General features: G+C 36.9%; 3 protein-coding genes and 1 pseudogene across 3 annotated transcripts; 1 reads left to right on the top strand and 3 right to left on the bottom strand.

The window, feature by feature from the left end:
• Positions 1–6036: 6036 nt before the first annotated feature.
• Positions 6037–7765, bottom strand: LOC125806955 (OVARIAN TUMOR DOMAIN-containing deubiquitinating enzyme 9-like). Its single transcript, XM_049486707.1, has 2 exons — positions 7758–7765; positions 6037–6622 (listed from the first exon to the last, which is right to left on the bottom strand). The coding sequence occupies exons 1-2, from the start codon at positions 7763–7765 to the stop codon at positions 6037–6039; spliced, it is 594 nt and encodes a 197-aa protein (XP_049342664.1).
• Positions 7766–8008: 243 nt separating this feature from the next.
• LOC125840972 (subtilisin-like protease SBT3) lies at positions 8009–10303 on the top strand (annotated as a pseudogene).
• A 948-nt stretch (positions 10304–11251) lies between these two features.
• Positions 11252–12304, bottom strand: LOC125806956 (serine/threonine-protein kinase STY13-like). Its single transcript, XM_049486708.1, has one exon. It carries the CDS (start codon positions 12302–12304, stop codon positions 11252–11254), a length of 1053 nt encoding a protein of 350 aa, XP_049342665.1.
• Positions 12305–14658: 2354 nt separating this feature from the next.
• LOC125807006 (APETALA2-like protein 3) lies at positions 14659–17883 on the bottom strand. Its single transcript, XM_049486757.1, has 10 exons — positions 17390–17883; positions 16678–16703; positions 16525–16555; positions 16323–16410; positions 16106–16251; positions 15906–15950; positions 15710–15813; positions 15458–15600; positions 15226–15339; positions 14659–15000 (listed from the first exon to the last, which is right to left on the bottom strand). The coding sequence occupies exons 1-10, from the start codon at positions 17878–17880 to the stop codon at positions 14749–14751; spliced, it is 1440 nt and encodes a 479-aa protein (XP_049342714.1). The 5' UTR covers positions 17881–17883; the 3' UTR covers positions 14659–14748.
• Positions 17884–18466: the final 583 nt, after the last annotated feature.

The raw sequence follows: 18466 nt of genomic DNA on the forward strand, positions 1-18466 counted from the left end.
AGAAATTTTATCAAGTTGGCTATATTCAAATTTGTATTTCGAGGCCCAGTCTGAGGAAGCCCAAATGTCTTGCCACCACTCGTGTGCTTTGAGACATTTCGACAAATCCTAGGGTTCTTCTTCTTTACTTGTTTGTCCTCATTCTCTTTGCTGCATTTCTCCATTGAAGCTAAAGAAGAAATCGGAACTGAAATCTCAACATCCCCTCTCAAGTTGGAGGGGAACAAAGTGAGCCCCAACTTGCGCATGTTGTTATGATGTGATGGTCCGGTGAGTGGCTTGGTGAAAATGTCGGCTAACTGATCCTTGTACGGAACAAAGGACAGGGAAATCAATTCGGCGAGATATTGCTGGCGGACGAAATGACAGTCCAGCTTAACGTGTTTTGTCCGTTCATGAAACACAGGGTTGCGAGCTATATGTATAGCGGCTTGACTATCTGAGTGAATGGGCACCAGCAGGGGAGGAGGAATCGACAGGTCGGTGAGTAATCTGGTAAGCCAAGTTAGTTCAGCAACTAACCTTCTCATTGAACGGTATTCCGCCTCTGCGGAAGAGAGTGAAACTGAACTTTGTTTCTTTGATTTCCAGGAGATTGGAGATCCTCCCAAACTGATAAAGAAGCCACTTACTGATCGGCGAGAATCACGACAAAGACGCCCAATCAGCATCGCAAAAAGTGGCCAATGACAAAGAAGGCGATGCACTAAAGAAGAGACCATGGCTTGGGAAATGCTTCACGTAACGAATCACTCTTAGACCAGCATTATAATGATTATTATTAGGCATGTGCATAAACTGACTGAGTGTTAATACATCAAACGATAGATCTGGTCTAGTGTGAGTCAAATAGTTAATCTTTCCAATAAGACGTCTGTAAATGGTGGGATCTGACAAAGGTGTTCCTGAATCTGCAGATAGCTTAACTGAAGGATCCATTGGAGAAGAAACTGAAGATATATGGGAAACATCAAATTCATCAAGTAACTCCAAGGTATATTTCCTCTGACTGATAATCATGCCATGTTCTTCTCTTAATACTTCCATACCCAAAAAATAATGTAGGAGACCTAGGTCTTTGATTTTGAATTTTGTATGCAAAAACTCCTTTAAAGTTTGGATCTCATCAGTAGCATTGCCTGTTATTAAAATATCATCAGCATAAACAGTAACAATTGAAATGAATTCACCTGTCTGCTTAAAGAACAGTGAATAGTCATTGAGTGAAGCTACATATCCTTTAAAACTTAATGCCCCTGCTAATCTAGCATACCACTGCCTTAAGGCTTGCTTTAGCCCATAAAGAGATTTTCTCAATTTACACACCATGTTAGGTTGAGGGGGATCCACACCATTAGGAAACTTGATGTAGACTTCTTCTTGCAATTCTCCTTGCAAGAAAGCATTGTTGACATCAAACTGAAAAATATCCCACCATTTCTTAGTGGCAATTGCTAATAAGCATTTGATTGTGGTCATTTTTACCACTGGTGAAAATGTCTCATTATAATCAATCCCCTCTTTCTGTATGTCCCTTCTCACAACAAGTCTGGCCTTCAATCTTTCAATTGTCCCATCAGCATGTTGCTTAACCTTGTAAACCCATTTGCAGGGTAAAGCTTTCCTTCCTTTAGGTAGAGTCACAACATCCCAAGTATGATTAGATTGGAGGGCATCAATTTCATCTTGCATTGCTTGTTGCCAACCTGCATGTGTAAAAGCCTCATAAAAGCTTCTAGGCTCTGATATAATGGAGGTAGACCTTAGGACTAGTTGACTAGGTTTAGAAAGGTTAGCATAAGAAAAACTAGAATGATTGATGGGAACAACAAGACAAGATTTTGTAACATCACTAAGATAAATGGTGTTGCAAATATAATCCTTAAGATGTAAAGGCAGGGTCCCAATATTTGTTCTGTGAGATCTCCTAACAGGAACTGATGATGGTGATGCAACATGTTCAGAAAGAACAGTTAGTTGTACTGGATGGATTTCTAAACTTGGGGAATTGATAGGAACATTTGATGATGGAAAAGAATTTGGACCTGTAGGGATGTTGGAATCCTCAGAATCTGAAGGATCATGTGGGGGAGTAGAAGAATAATCAATGGGATCATGAGTGATGAAGATAGAATTATCAGGAGATGACTGTGAGAAAGGAAAATGTTTTTCAACAAAGTGAACATCTCTAGAAACACTGACCTTCTTAGTTTTCAAATCAAGTAACTTCTACCATTTCTGGTTACTTGGGTATCTTAGAAAAACACATTTATGAGCTCTTGGCTCAAACTTGTTCCTTCCCTGAGCTGATGTACTAGCATAGCATAGACATCCAAAACATCTGAGAATCTGATAAGAGGGTGGTGTACCAAACAAAACTCCATAAGGAGTTTTTCCATGAATAACTCTTGATGGCAATCTATTGATCAAGAAAGTAGCTGTTAGGATACATTCACCCCAATAGATTAGTGGGACCTTAGACTAAAGCAATAGAGCTCTTGCAATCTCTAGCAGTTGTCTGTGTTTTCTTTCAGCTACCCCATTTTGTTGTGAGGTGGCCACACAGGAAGTCTGATGGACAATTCTTTGTGATCTCAGAAATTCTGAGGCTGCTTCACTTTTCCCTAATTCTATGGCATTGTCAGATCTAATTATTTTCACCTTAGTATTGAATTGTCTCTCAACCATAGACAAAAAACTCTGAATCACAGAAAAAGAATTGCATTTGGTGCTCATTAGATATGTCCATGTAGCTCTACTGAAGTAATCCACTATTGTCAAAAAATACCTATAAGTTATAGGTGGACACCTTGTATAGTCCCAAGTGTCAATGTGAATTAGATCAAAACAGTTCTTCGTGGTGATCTCACTAGTAGAAAAGGGTAATCTAGACTGTCTAACTTTAGGACACACATCACAATAACAATCAGAAGACTGAGGTATAGACAAGAAACTGACATTTTTCATTGATGCATAGGGCAAATGCCCTAATCTTACATTGGAAGAAACATTTGAACAAACAGGAAAGGAAACTGAAACTGAATCAGGAAAACAAACAGAACTACTATTTTACTACATTTTTGAGACACCAGAAAAGTATTTTGACTTGCACTAGGCTTCTTAGGAAAGGGTTGCAACAAGTAGAGACCTTCTTTTGTTTCACCAAAAACTTGAGGCCTCTTCATTGAATGGCCCTGTAACATACAGTTGTTAGAATTGAAAGAACTATATTTCTGAACTGACTGCAAAATTTATGAACTGATAATAAGTTGTATTTGAAGCTTGGCACATACAAGACATTGTGTATTGTCAAGTCAGAGGAAATCTGTACACTACCTATATGAGTGACACTTATAGAATGAGAGTTAGAAAGATTTATATTGATTGGAATTTTAAGAGTAGATAAAGAAATAAATGAGTCAGAATTGAAACACATATGCTCTGATGCCCCTGAATCTATGATCCAAGTTCTAGAATTAAAAACAAAAAAACAAGTCCCAAAGTACTTTAAAATAGTACCAGCCACTGCATTAACATTAATTTCAGGTGCTGCATTTTTTGTTGTTGATTCTGGGATCTTCATCTGTTTCATCACTTGAATGAAATGGCCAAATTGTTCCTTGCTCATGTGCTGATTGATTTGATCCATATAGTAGTTAGGATCTTCCTCCTCCATAGAGACAGTTGCATTCCCTCTAACTGGTGCTGAATAGTTTTTGTTATTTGTGAAGTTGAAATCCTCAGGGAACCCAATCAATCTGTAACAATCATCTATGACATGACCTGTTTTACCACAATGAGTGCAAGAAACATTAGGATTATATTTCTTCTTTCCTTTGAACCTTTGATTCTGCCTTGGGTATCTAGGTGCTTGCTGGTAGTTATTCATTCTAGGATAGCCCATGTTTGGCTTGGATCCAGATCCTGATTTACCTGGGCTTAACTTCTGAAACTGCTTATCATTTTTGTTTTGATTCATATTGTTAACCATGAAAGATGAAGAGTCATTAGGCATAATAGGGCTCATGTATGTCTCCTTTTGGTTCTCATCATGTAAGATCAAAGAATAGGCAATATTAATGTTAGGAAGAGGATTCATCACAAGAATGTTGCCCCTAGCTTGAGCATATGTATCATTGAGTCCCATGAGAAACTGTATGAGCATTTCATCTTCCACAAATTTTTCCAATTTCTATTTTCCTTCACAGATGCACAGGCAAGTGCACTTATCCTGTGAATCAAGTGAAGCCAACTCATCCCAGAGTCTCTTGAGTTTAGTAAAGTATCCTGCAATGTTGCTAGTTCCTTGCACTAGCCTATTAAGTTCCTTTTTCAAATGAAAAAGTTTAGCACCATTTGATTGACCAAATCTATGCTCCAAACTCAACCAGAGTTCCTTTGAAAGGGAATTAAGGCACACATTGCAGTTCTAGAGTATATAACACTATTTGCTATTTCTTTTGAAAGGGAATTAAGGAGCCAAGATGTTACCATGTCATTGCACCTACTCCAAGGTTGCACATCATGTTGGATCTGGTGAAGGATCTGTTCCAGTGATGAAACCCAACTTGTTCTTTGCAGAAAGTGCTATGAGGATTGATCTCTTCCATCCCGGATAGCCCCTTCCATAAAAAATGCTGCTCACCAGTCCCATTCCAGGAGAGTCTGAAGAATGAAGATAAAAGGCATGATTGACATCAATCTTTGTTCCTGAGGATGATCCAGCCACCAAAGCTTCAGGTGTTGATTCAGGATTTGTGACAGATTCGTTAGTCATGATTGGATATGATTGATTATGTGATTACTGTTCTGATACCATGTAGGAATTGCAAGAAACAATAAAGAGATAGCTTTTGGAAATTTTCTGTGTATTCATCTCTTCTAAATACATGTATATATACAACTATGTGGAAATCAAAAGAACGTTCTATTCCTAACTGACTGTACAGGTGTCCTACTACTATTTGCTAATTCAATAACAAACTTTATTCTCTAACAATGTCTAGGAAAAGAAAAAGGATAAAATAGACAATCTAGCTGAAATTACTTCTAGGTATCCAATATGTACACAGGCTAGAAATTTTATCAAGTTGGGCCTATATTCAAATTTGTATTTCGAGGCCCAATCTGAGGAAGCCCAAATGTCTTGCCACCACTCGTGTGCTTTGAGACATTTCGACAAATCCTAGGATTCTTCTTCTTTACTTGTTTGTCCTCATTCTCTTTGCTGCATTTCTCCATTGAAGCTAAAGAAGAAATCGGAACTGAAATCTCAACAAGAAGTTTAGGAGATAAGAATCAAAAGAACAACAGAATTGTACTCACAAGATTTATCAATGAAAATCATTTATTTATTTTGGTTGCAAGTTAACTTTCAACGCCACGAAAACTTGTTGCGAACAAATTGCCAAATGATAATTTGCAGTACGTCAAATTATAAAGGAAAAGAAGATGATGATAATTTTTTTGGAAAAAATAGTTCTGAATCATCACTTTAAGTAATTTAAATAAATTGAGCTAAAGAGATTACAAATACTGATATTTGCATAATTTATCCGCACTGTATAAAACATTTCATCAACAACATTAATGAATATCCCATCTCCACCATGTTATACATGCTGCATGTATAAATACCTCTTGATGCAGAAAATTCATGATTATACGTCTCAAGAAAATTCGATAGAGCATATTATGCAGAGACTTCATGAATAATTTTGCCTTGTCAATAACAGATTTATTCATCGTATAAATAAAAGCTGAAAATTAAATAAAAACGATTGAAAAAATAAATTCAATAACTTCTCTTCTTCTTTTTTTGGCACAAAAGCATTGCATGAAATAAATAAATTATAATAATAGAAGAGCTAATAACTACAAAAATCATATGAAAATAATATATACATAAAGAGTGAAGGCCTAAAATTGGCAAAACCGTATACTTAATACAATATACGATTCGGAATTGTTATCACAGAGCCTGCTCTGTTCCGAAAAATATCTACTATGGGATTCTTTGATTCGGTTCTTCGGTATCTATGCCCACCCGTAGGTTTCTCCAGCTGAATACTGATACATTGAATTGTAGTGCAATTCAGCATAAAAGCTCAAATAAATCATCTTGTTCGATTTGTGATCACAATCACTTTGCGGAAGAATCTCAATGTAGTCGGTGTCCTTGACAAATATCTTAACCCCATATGAATCTGCAGCAGCCTGCAAAGTTATATTATCACCCCATTCACCACAATTGCTCATTCTCTTCAAGTATTCATCATACTCTTCCATTGCAGCAAACCCCTCATACAACTCTCCATAAAATTTGAGTTGTTTAACAACTTGTTCCCTTACTAATTTGTGATTCTCACAACTCCCATATATTTGATCTGAAATTGAGCGGAATTGACAATTTCCATCTCCTGAAACTTCTTGTTCAGTGAATTCGTATAATTCTAATCTCTCTCTCTGCCTTTGTTGATCTGATTTGGCTGAAATTATGTCATTGTTATTGTATGGCCTACACTTGGGAAAATCCATGTAATACTGAGAATCAACCTTGTTTATACGACAAATATCGAGATTCCAATTCACGATGTCTTCTGTATCAGGATGAGGATCTGTTCTTTGAATTGGAGAAAGAAAGAAGAAAATTAAAAATTGAGAGACAAATCATATGTGAAGTCAAGGTGTATTTATATTGAAGAAAATATGTAACTATAAACCTGGTTTGAATCGGAATCGAAATTGGAATAGGAAACGAAAAGGACTTAATTAGGCATAGTTTCCTAAAGTGTTTTGTTCTTACAAAATAAAATCCCCGCTTAAAATTTGAAGAAGAGTTTTATAATTCTAAACTAAAATTAACACAACCAAAACTAGAGAAAATAAATTAGGGAAATTAGACACCTGTAAGTTTGTCAACTTGATCAGAATCGAGTTGAAGAAACTAGAAACATGATATCACATATCTTTAGAGTACATCAAGTTACCAAGCAAGCATAAGTAGTTGGCTTTGTTCGTGAGAAGATTGAACTGAGATGAAATAAGTTCGATCTTTTGGGAAAATGATTTTTTTTTTGTGTTTAAATTTCTTTTGACATGTAATGATATGTCTATGTTCTTGACATAACAATGTTTGCCCACCTCTGCTGTATTAACTATAGTGGCCATGTCAGAATTTTCACTAAAAGAATTCAAAATATAAAAAAATAAATGCATGAAGAAGCCAAGGAAATTCAATTAATATCTAGAAGTGATACTTGAAGTTGTCCTGAATTTTCAAAAAGACACCTAAAGTTTGCGGGCATCCTATTACCCATGGACCTATTTCAAATCACAATAAATAAACACTTTTGACCCATTTTCACAATAGATGTGTTCTCACGTTTGATAGGCACGTGGAGGAGTAAAAATACACCCTCAAACCAATGTAAAAATGTCACGTGGCACTATCAATTTGAGTTTTCTTCTTTATTAAAAGACCTACTTCCCATCTTCTTCAAAATCTCCATCGATAGATGTTGAGTGGCAATGTAGGACTCCCATCATAAGTATTTTGGTCTTCTATATATTGTTTGTTGCATAGTTATTAGTATTAACTAATATATATTCCAACCTCAATTGATCACTTACAAATATGGTTTGACATTTTTCCTGTGTAGTTAACACCTATGTTGCTTGGACTTTTTAAAAGTGTTGCTGCACCTGTGTCGGATCCTCCAAAAATGCACTATTTTTGAAGGATCCGACACACATACAGCGGCATGTTTGAATAGTCCATGCAACATAGGTAAGCACACAGCTAGAAAAAGTCTCCAAAGATCCATTGACTCAACAGACAAGTCTTGGAAAATGACAGCTAACCGATTGGTCAAATTGATATCTACTTCACAAAATCTTTTCTTCTGTTATAGAAAAAGACAGATAACCAACAATGGCTGTTTCATAAGGGTGTATATTATAAGGAGGCTTTGTTATAGTAGGAAACACAAAGTGTAGAGAAAAAACTATGAGAGGAGTACCTTTTCTTCTCTTTTCTTGGTTTCTTTTTGGCCCTTCTTTATTATTAGCAGAGAGGTCTACTTACATTGTCCATTTGGACAAGACTTTTATACCTAAAATCTTTGCTACTCACCAAAACTGGCATTCTTCCATTATTGATACCATCAAGATTGAAGCTCCCACTACACAAAATGGCTACCATCCAGTTCCAAAGCTTCTTTATTCTTATGACAATGTGCTTCATGGCTTCAGTGTTGTTTTGTCTAAAGATGAATTTGAAGCTCTCAAGAAGTCACCGGGCTTCCTTTCAGCTTATAAAGATAGGCCTGTTGAAGCTCACACAACACATTCCTCTAAGTTTCTTGACCTCAATCCTGCTTCTGGGCTATGGCTGGCTTCTGGTTTTGGTCAAGATGTGATCATTGGTGTACTCGACTCTGGTGTATGGCCAGAATCTGCCAGTTTCAGAGATGATGGACTATCTGAAATTCCCAAAAAGTGGAAAGGAATTTGCAAGCCAGGTACAAAGTTCAATTCTTCATTGTGCAACAGGAAGCTCATTGGGGCAAATTATTTCAATAAGGGGCTTTTGGCTAGTGATTCTACTGTGAAGATTTCAATGAATTCCGCCAGGGACACTGATGGACATGGCACTCATGTTGCTTCCATTGCTGCTGGTAGTTTTTCTAAAGGAGCTTCATATTTTGGATATGCTCCTGGAACAGCAAGAGGTATGGCGCCGCGAGCTAGGAGAGCTGTGTATAAGTTTAGCTTTGAAGAAGGGATCGTCACTTCTGATTTAATTGCTGCTATGGACCAAGCTGTTGCAGATGGTGTTGACATACTAACCATTTCTTATGGGTGGACTAACATTCCGTTGTATGAAGATTCTATTGCGATAGCTTCGTTTGGTGCCATGATGAAAGGTGTCTTAGTCTCTGCTTCAGCTGGGAATAGTGGCCCTGAAATGGGAACTTTAAATAATGGAGTCCCTTGGATATTTACTGTGGCAGCATGTGATTCTGACCGATCATTCTCTGGGACTTTAACTCTTGGGAATGGCTTAAAGATTACTGGATTTAGTTTGTTTCCAGTAAAAACCATCATCAAGGATTTGCGAGTGCTTTACAACGAAAGTATATCTCCTTGTGATTCATTTGACCCATCATCTCCAATCCCTAATGCTCGACGTAGCATCATAATTTGTTATAGCACTGCAATAGATGTAGAGGATCAAATGGCAGCTATCTCAGAGTCAAGTTTTGGTGGAGCCATCTATATTTCTGATTATCCAGATGTTCTGCGAGCCAATTTTTTCCCAAATCCTGGAGTTGTGATTAGCACCAAGGAAGGGAAACAAGTAATAGACTATGCATCCAAAAGTGTTAGACCTACAGCCAGCATCAGTTTCCAGGAAACACATATTGATGTTATGCCTGCTCCAGTTGTTTCTTCATTTTCCTCGAGAGGCCCTTCACGAAGCTATCTGCGAGTTGCAAAGCCAGATATTGTGGCACCAGGAGTGTTAATTTTAGCAGCCTGGCCATCGAACGTTTCAGCTGCAGTTATTGGTGTCAATACATTTTTGGATAGTGATTACCGTCTTCTTTCAGGCACTTCCATGGCTACTCCTCACATTGCAGGAATTGCGGCAATGCTTAAAGGAGGACATCCTGATTGGAGTCCTTCGGCTATTCGATCTGCCATGATGACCACTGCCAACCCTTTGGATAATACTGACAAACCCATCAAGACCACGGATTACTTCATTACAAGGGATGCTACATCATTAGACATGGGAGCTGGGTGCGTAGATCCAAACCGTGCAGTTGATCCAGGCCTGATATATGATGCAACTCCACAAGACTATGTGAATCTTCTCTGCTCCATGAATCTCACAGAAAAGCAATTCAAAACAATTGCTAGATCATCAGCTAAGCACAACTGCTCAAATCCGTTCGATGATATGAATTACCCATCATTTATTGCTCTCTTCAACCCAAATGAGGACTATACTTTGTTGGGGCAGAAATTCAGGAGGACAGTCACAAATGTTGGACCTGGTGCTGCTAATTACAAAGCAAAAGTGACAGCACCAAAAAACTAGACAATTTCTATCTCTCCACAAACCTTGGTGTTTGAGAAGAAAAATCAGAAGCAGGACTACACTCTGACCATACGTTACAAAGGCATTGCAGACGACCAAGCACAATCTGGTTCCATCATTTGGGTAGAAGAGAATGGGCATCACACCGTAAGAAGTCCTATAGTAGTTGCTCCAGCGCTCGATGCCTGGACCTGAAATGCTGCAGTCAACAAAACAGTTTCATTTTTTTTAGTTTGTAACACTTCCCAAGAGAGTTCTGTTTAAGTAGCTCGAAGCATGTATGTTTGAAGTAATTGTTGCATAATGTTTATTCTTGGTTATCAATTAAGCATGACTTTGTTGCTGTATAACATTTTTTTGTTACATGAACTAAAATAAGCAGATGTTTCCACATCTATTTCCTCTATGTAATTAGTTTCTCCCTTCGGAAAATCAGTTGACATTCAATAATGAGACTTACAATGTGTGCCCACCTCTTCTGAGTTTATATTCTAATACCCAGTATGACTAACCTGTTGGTACTAACGACAATGGCCAAGTCAGAATTTTCACTAAGAGATTTCAAAATATAAAGAAGTAAACGCGTGAAGAATCCAAGGGAGATTCAATATGTAGAGACTAAAATATAATTTTCCGACAAAGAGGTTATCAGATGAAGCCCCTTTGTGTCCCCTAATTAGGCCCCTGACTAACACGACATAAATATTTTTACACCATTAAGAAAAAAACTTATATTCAATAATTCCATCTTAACTTTGGGAAATCTAAAACAGGATAGAAAGATCCCTTCTGCAGTAAAAGCAAGCACTTTCCCATATCAAGTCAATAGTCAAAACAATAAAAGTACTAAAGAGTAAAGACACAGCTAGAAAATGACACAACAAAAGTTGCACTCATTATACAAAATACAAAGATCTTTTTGACTAGCTAGCTGCATACTGAATCATGCTTTGAACCAAAGGGGAAAAAGGGGCTAATATTTTTTGTTAATTTCTTAACATAATAGTAAAAAGGGACCGTGAGAATCGAATCAACACTTAATAGATACTTGTAGAATAGTTGATAATACATAAAGTCAAACCAAACTGACCGATGCACACCTCTAATCCTAAATCTAAACAAGCTTGAATGACCAATGCTAATCTAAATGAAGCAAAAACAACCTTTTTGTGCATCTTGAGTTGTGTCAATGGCTTCCAACATGAGCACCACTTCCTTCATCTCTGGCCTCTTTTTTGGATTTTCATTCCAACATTGTTTCATTATATTGGCCACAGCACTTGGGCAAGTGTTAGGTATTTCAGGCCTTAGACTCTTGTACACATTTGGACTTATTTCATGAGAAGGACAAATTTGTCCAATATATGGAATTGAACAACAATATATCTCCCACAAACAAATTCCAAAACTATAAACATCACATTTATGATCATATGGTAAACCAACAAGAACCTCAGGAGCCATGTAACCAATAGTCCCAGTTTGCGCAGTCATGTTAATAGGACATGAAGCCTCGATTCGAGATACTCCAAAGTCAATTATTTTTACTCTTCCTTCCTTATCCACAACTAAATTACTACTCTTTACATCTCTATGAACAATTTTCTTAGAGTGAAGGTAACTCAACCCTCTTGCAACATCTAATGCTAGTTGAATTACATAAATCAATGGCAACTTTTTTATATGATTTTTTAAGAGGTGTGATCTAAGAGTACCTCCAGGGACGTATTCAACCACGATACCATATTCAAGTATTGTTTGTTTTGCCAATGAAGGATGTCTTGTCCATTTTTTCATCCATCTTGTAGATTCAGGGGGCAATGTTTTCGAACCTCCGATTAACTTTGCAATGTTTGGGTGATGTAAATTGTACCATATTGAAACTTCTTGTGTGAAAGCCTTTGTTACTATATTCCTTCTTTTTTCATTGCTTAAATCAAGTATTTTAACTGCAACTTGTTTACCATCATAAACACCTTTATAAACTGATCCGTATGTTCCTTTAGCAATAATAGTGTTGACTTTAAGTTTTGTAGGATCCAATTCCCATTCTTGTTTCTTCGTCATGATCAGTTCCAATTTATTCGTCTCTTCAGTACAACCATTATTATTGCTAAATACTCTATCTAAATGCCTCTCAAGTTGTTCATCCATTCTTCTTAAATCTATCTTTGCTATAATTCTTGATTTCGCCATTAAAGACAAAAAAGAAAACGCTTTGTTTAATTTGGAGTTACGTTCCTTCTGAAATGGCACTATATTTATAGGTATCGAAATCAAATTTGAAAAGGATTGGGAAAGGGGTAATTCAGATTTCTCTTAGACTAGAGTTTTCAAGTTTCTAAAATTAAAAAAAAAAAAATCTTATTTTTTCTATTTTAATTCATTTGTCTTATTTTCTTTTTTACTCCCTTTCAAAAAGAATTTATTTTCTCTTCTTTTTTTTGGCAACTTTTAATTCCAACTTTATGTTGGATATTTGTTCTGCATTTCTTTATCATAAATGAATTTTCCTTTTCCTAAAAGGAAAACACAAAAGTCTTTACATTTCGCTAGTTCTTTTTTTGTAGGAAAATGTTTATGACTCTATAAATAGAGACACAAAAATATTCATATTTGGCTTAGAGAGTTCTGTTTAGGGAGAATGTGTTACGTTAACACTTATGTGCACCTCTTTATATTTCGAGTGAATTGTGTGAGGTTATTCCTCTCTATATTTTGCACTCTCTTTATATAGTAAATATTACTCATCTTCTCTTGTGGATGTAGATCGATTAATCAAATCACGTTAAATGTTTGTGTCTTTTGATATATGTCTCGTTTGTCTTCTTACTCATGATCTTTCGAGGTTTTGCTTTGCTAGATTACACATGATACTGATTAATTTCGATCCTAACACTTTGTACTTGACATATTTAAGACAAAGAACATTTTGTAGAAAAGACTGGTTATTAGATTAGTACATGAGTGGAATAATTAGGAGCAGATGTGAAGTTAGTGGTTAACTGTTAAAAATGCACTTTTAATGAAGTCTACAAGTAGTATATCTGTTTGGACTAATTGCAAACAGCATTCTTTAAGTTTTGCTTTTATGAGCCAGCTGACAATTTGTACTATATATTGCCTCCCTAGTCTAGAGTTATTAAAGTTAAATGAAACAAGGAGCAATATAGGGTTTTTGAGATCTTATATTTGTATTGATTGAAAAATTTATTAAAATATCTATTATCAATAATAAAACAGTCATTTAATCCAATGTAGGTACTCACTTAATTACTTTAGCTAGCCTTATGTTTGAGGGTTTGATTCACATAACTCTTTTCACAAAGATTATTGACACATTATACATTTTGACCCAATATGACTCCATCACTTTTCGTGAAGACTTTATGCAAGGAGGGGTGGGGTTTTGATAAGTCAAAAAATAGTTCTTGATATAAAAATCTTCGAAGGCATTGATTTTCTTTTCGTTTTTTTCCCACTCCCGTGCATTCCTTGTTCGGTAAAACTCATTAGGGAGAAGCCCTAGCAAGATCTTTTTCATTCTCAAGCTGAAATCCGAGATATCTGGTTAAGTTTGGTAAGAGTCTAGGCTAATTGACATAGTCACTTCCTAATAATTGAGAAGAAAGAGAATATAATTGTCACACTTTGTCCATACTTGCCAACACTAGAGAAAATATGGACAAAATCATGTTGGTATTTGATTCTAAAATCTAAGTTAAAGGATTGCAGATGATAGTACTTTCACTACCCTGTAAAGCAATAAAACAAAATTTCACCTCTAGGACACTCTCATCATTTCAAGTCCCTTCAAATTAATGCTCATGCCATTAACACATTTGTAGCTATATTTAAGCTCCTTCTGTTAGCTGCAGCAACAAATTTAACAACTGGTTATCACTATCTGAAGTTACTAAGTTAAATCATGTCAAAGAACACAAAATTTAGCAATGCTGGAAATGGGTTAATCTTACATTGTTGGGGAATGGACTGGGCAATCGTGCTAGCTTTTGGAGTTGAGTTACAACAGAGCATAAAGGAGGTTGTTGGAGTGGGTCAAAGTCACTCATTAGTTGGAGAATGAATTGATGGTCAGCTTATATAGACTTGAGCAACCCTCCCTCACATGAGCTGGCTTAATTTTGTGGTTGAGTTAGGTCAAGGTGTCATATCTTTACAGGCAAGATAGATAATAAATTGCATAATCAGTGTTAATGACAACTCTATGTGCTTTAGCAGGGAAAATAGGTCAATGTATCAGCAGTTCTTGCTAATTTCAAGAACCAAGTTTGAGCAAGGAACCCTCCTTTGGAAGATTTAATACATGAAAGAAGGAAGACATTTGAAAATGAAACCAAATGTTCTCTCATAAAAATAGTCGTAAATCACAACTGTCAAGGCACCAGCAATACGTAGAGTACATAGAAGAAAATTGCCAATAAGCAGCTTGCAATCACGTAGTTGCTGTTAAGATTCGTGGCCTAGTTGAACTTTGCAAAGCAAAAAATTGTCTAAAACTCAGTATTCATCTCCTAACTAATAAAACTAAACCCATTGTAATCGGATGTGTACTGGTATGGTCCTGATCAACCTAAGAAAAGATATTGATCGTTGTAATAGGTTTAGCAGCCGACTGTTCAGCTCTTGAAATAATGATGTGAAAGATTCATGTTGGTGAGGAATGGTGAATGGGGGAAAGGTAGTGCTCCACTTCCAAAGTGCAGCTGATGAGTGGCAGCTGAGGGTGCAGTGTTTGCTGAATTTCCGAATCCTGATGATGCTGCAGTAGAGAAGAGTGGCAATGTAGGACTCCCATCATAAGTATTTTGGTCATGCCCCATCCATTTCAAAGAGGTGTCGACTTCCAAGCCCTTCTCTATTGCTGAACCCTGGAGGAAACATCATAGGATGTTTATTCGGTACAATGTACTGACTAAATTCATAAGACAAGGCATATAAATTGAACTACTAGATAGTAATTTGAAAATCACCATGCAGGAAAAGAGAGAAATAAGCAACATGTACATGAATTTAGGTAATGAATGTTGCATTAAGTGCACCATTCTTATGAGAAGAAGAACTGAAAATAATTCAAGCAACGTTAACAAGAATACCTTAAATGTTGGAAAGAGACTGTCATTTGATCCGTTCCAATGGAGGGGATGCTGAGTTAGCATATGCTGACCATGAAGTAGCAGTTTACTTCTCAGTGTTGTAGAAGCAGGGGTCTGTAAGAGAGTCAAGACCAAGTAGACTGCTTAGAGATACATGGTGAATACAAATCTACCTTTGTTACAGATCATGGAATACCGTGATTGGAGATAGATCATGAAAGTCTCAAATTACCTGGACTTCTCCATGATGTTCAGGTAAACCGTTTGAACCATGCCGGCACTGGAAGTTTCCAATTTGGCTAGTGTTTCCATGTTGATTCTCAGCATAGGAAGAGAGAGATATGCCCAAATTTAGATCAAGATTATGATCTCTGCCTGCATCACATGTAAAGATTGGTAGTTTTCAACCAGCTAAGTGGAGCTGAAGAAAAAAGAGACAAACATAAAGGCGGTGTCCAGAAAAGTGTGCAAGTCTTGCTAGTACCTCCAATGTCAGCCTCCGAAGTCAATGCCCCTTCGTATGTGTTTGGCTCAAAGTTGGTGACTGCCTCCCTCCCATTGCATTTTATAGCAGCCTTATCATATGCCCTGATCACCCCAAAGACCAAGTTCAGTCAATGTTGAGAGGTTAAACCACATAATATAAAAAGTGATGAAGAGTCGGGCCATGATCATTGGACCTTGCAGCATCTATCTCATTGTCAAATAGTCCAAGATAGATATATCTGCAGGAACATAGTGTACAGTAACAAGTTAGCAATACTCCCTCTAACTTATAAAGATCAGTGCTATCATGTGATTAGATAGTGAAGAACTTGAAACAGACATATAAACAATGGTGTGACATTTCTAAGCCACATTGTAACAAGTGGTCACTCACTTCTTTCCAAGAAGCTGCCCCATCCGTGCTTCCCATCGCCCACATTTATGTAGAGTGACTCCTCTGTATTTTGAACTTCCTCTAGAGAAGCCATTGCTCTGACGACGAAGTATGTGCACAAACTCTTCTTTGCTAAAGTTCTTCATCTACATGCCAGTCAGAGACAATTAGATTAATCGGCAATCTTACTCTAAATTGAAAAGGGACTTCAACCAACCTGCTTCAGATCTTCTTCATAATCACTGATGTTAAAATTGATATCTGCATCAAGTCCTCGGAATTTAATTGCAGCACGGTCATACACCCTGATATTAGTAAAATAAAAACTCAGACCTACAACTATCCAAGTTCTTTCTTTTAAGAAGTACAAAAATCAAGGTATGGAGCTAAGATAAAACGCATTCAAAATTATACAGTACCTAGCAGCAGCATGTGCAGTGTCAAAACCCCCTGTGAATACAAGTTCCAAATGACAAATGAAGCTTGCAGTCAGCAAATCAATTCATGAATAAAGCTGGAAATGAATATACTTCGTATCGACAAAACATGAGATTACAAACACGATTGCTTACCCAAGTAAACTTGTTTCCCACAATCCCTGCAAAGCCCATAAAGAAACTATTCAAATTCACATTAACACATTTATTATCTGTTGCTATCAAACTTGAAAGTGGAAGCAGCTTATTAGTAATTGTTAGATAGTTGGAACTAACAACTCCAAGCAACCCCGGGTAAGCATAAGTTCAGTATCTAAGTGAATTGCTAGATAGTTGGAACTAACAACTCCAAGCACCCCCACGTAAGCATAAGTTCATTATGTTAGTGTACGATGAACGACCACTAATTTTGTCCAGACTTAAGCACGGATAGTGAAGAGTATCGCAATGGGGCTGACGCCTAACATACCAAAGGAAAACCAGTTCTATTATGTCCTAAGCACGGATAACTGAGGAGGGTTGCAGCATGTTGACAGCCAGAAAGTCAAACTGCCGTAAACTTATGTACACCACCACAATATTTTAATTTTTTTTACCCCTCCCTAGAGGCTCCCGCCCTTTTTGCTCCCCTTGGTGAGTCGAACCCAGGTGGAGGATACTTACCATTCGAGCCATCACTAGTCTATATACCCCAACACAACAATTTTGAGATTATGTTTAGTCCATTGATTTTCTAATATCACAATCGCAGAAATCTCAAGAAATTGAACGTCGCTATTACTACGCTTGAGAGGAAACAACAAAAAAAAATTGCTCGAGAATGAAAACACAAGTGATGATCACTAACCAGATATGGGATTCCCATCTTCCAGTCCTTCGATAGAATGTAACTCCACGATACTGAGAACTCCGAGACCTAGGTCCTCTTCTACTCTTCTTCGCCTGTAATCTCTGTTGCGGAGTTTTACCGATCCTCTGCTCATTCAAATCACCGCAATTCACCGGAAGATCCAACCCCACCTCTCCATTCACCAATGGAAACAACTCCTTTATTACAAACCCACCACGATCCCCACTTCCTTCGTATTCATTATTAGCTTCCTTATCAGCTTTCAGTATAGCAAATGTAAAACCATCGCGGTGACGATGATCAGAACTAAAATACTCATCATCACCAGCAGTACTCGAAGTCTCCATGTTAACAATAGAGGAATTAGAAGTTCCTGAGTTTTCCATTTGATTAAATAACAATTCATTAACCTTTTCCGACGCTACTTCACCTAGAACAGAGATGGGTTCTACTGGAACATCATCAGAACTAAGATTAAGATCAAACATCTCGAAAACTACACTACAGTATGTCCAAAAGGGTATCACAAAAAAGTATAGAAAGATCAAATGGTTCACTCCTGAATTACAGAATGAGAATTGAAGAAAAGAAAGAAAATAACGAAAGAATTGGGAATTTTTGAGTTGGGTTTCAGGGATATAGAAAAGTGACAAATGAGAGTTGCATTGGTTTATGAGGGAAGCCGGCAATGGAGATTACAGAGGCAGTGGGGAAGAAGGAAACAAGGAATTTTGTCTGTCTCTAATGGAGAAAATTTTTTGGAAATTTGTTGGGTGTCTGAGGAGTGAAGAAGCAGTAGTATATAGGGCGACTTCCGAAAGCAGGGGGCGTTTGATGCTCTTCTTCAAAAATATTTTCTTACTCCCACCATATAGAGCGTGTGATTCACATTCGAATGAGTGTGTTCGGTACGGAGAAAAATATTTTTTTCGTTTACTTACCTAACACGAGAAAATAAGTAAGAAATCCACTTGTTTTTCGAGAAAACATTTTCTAAGATATCAGTTTAGGTAGAAAATATTTTCCTTCATACCATTATCTCTACAGAACATTAATTGTAGCTAATAAATGTAG

The sequence above is a fragment of the Solanum verrucosum genome, unplaced genomic scaffold (genome assembly GCF_900185275.1).
Source record: "Solanum verrucosum unplaced genomic scaffold, falcon-dt-bn FXZP01000196.1, whole genome shotgun sequence".
Taxonomy (NCBI): Eukaryota; Viridiplantae; Streptophyta; class Magnoliopsida; order Solanales; family Solanaceae; genus Solanum; species Solanum verrucosum.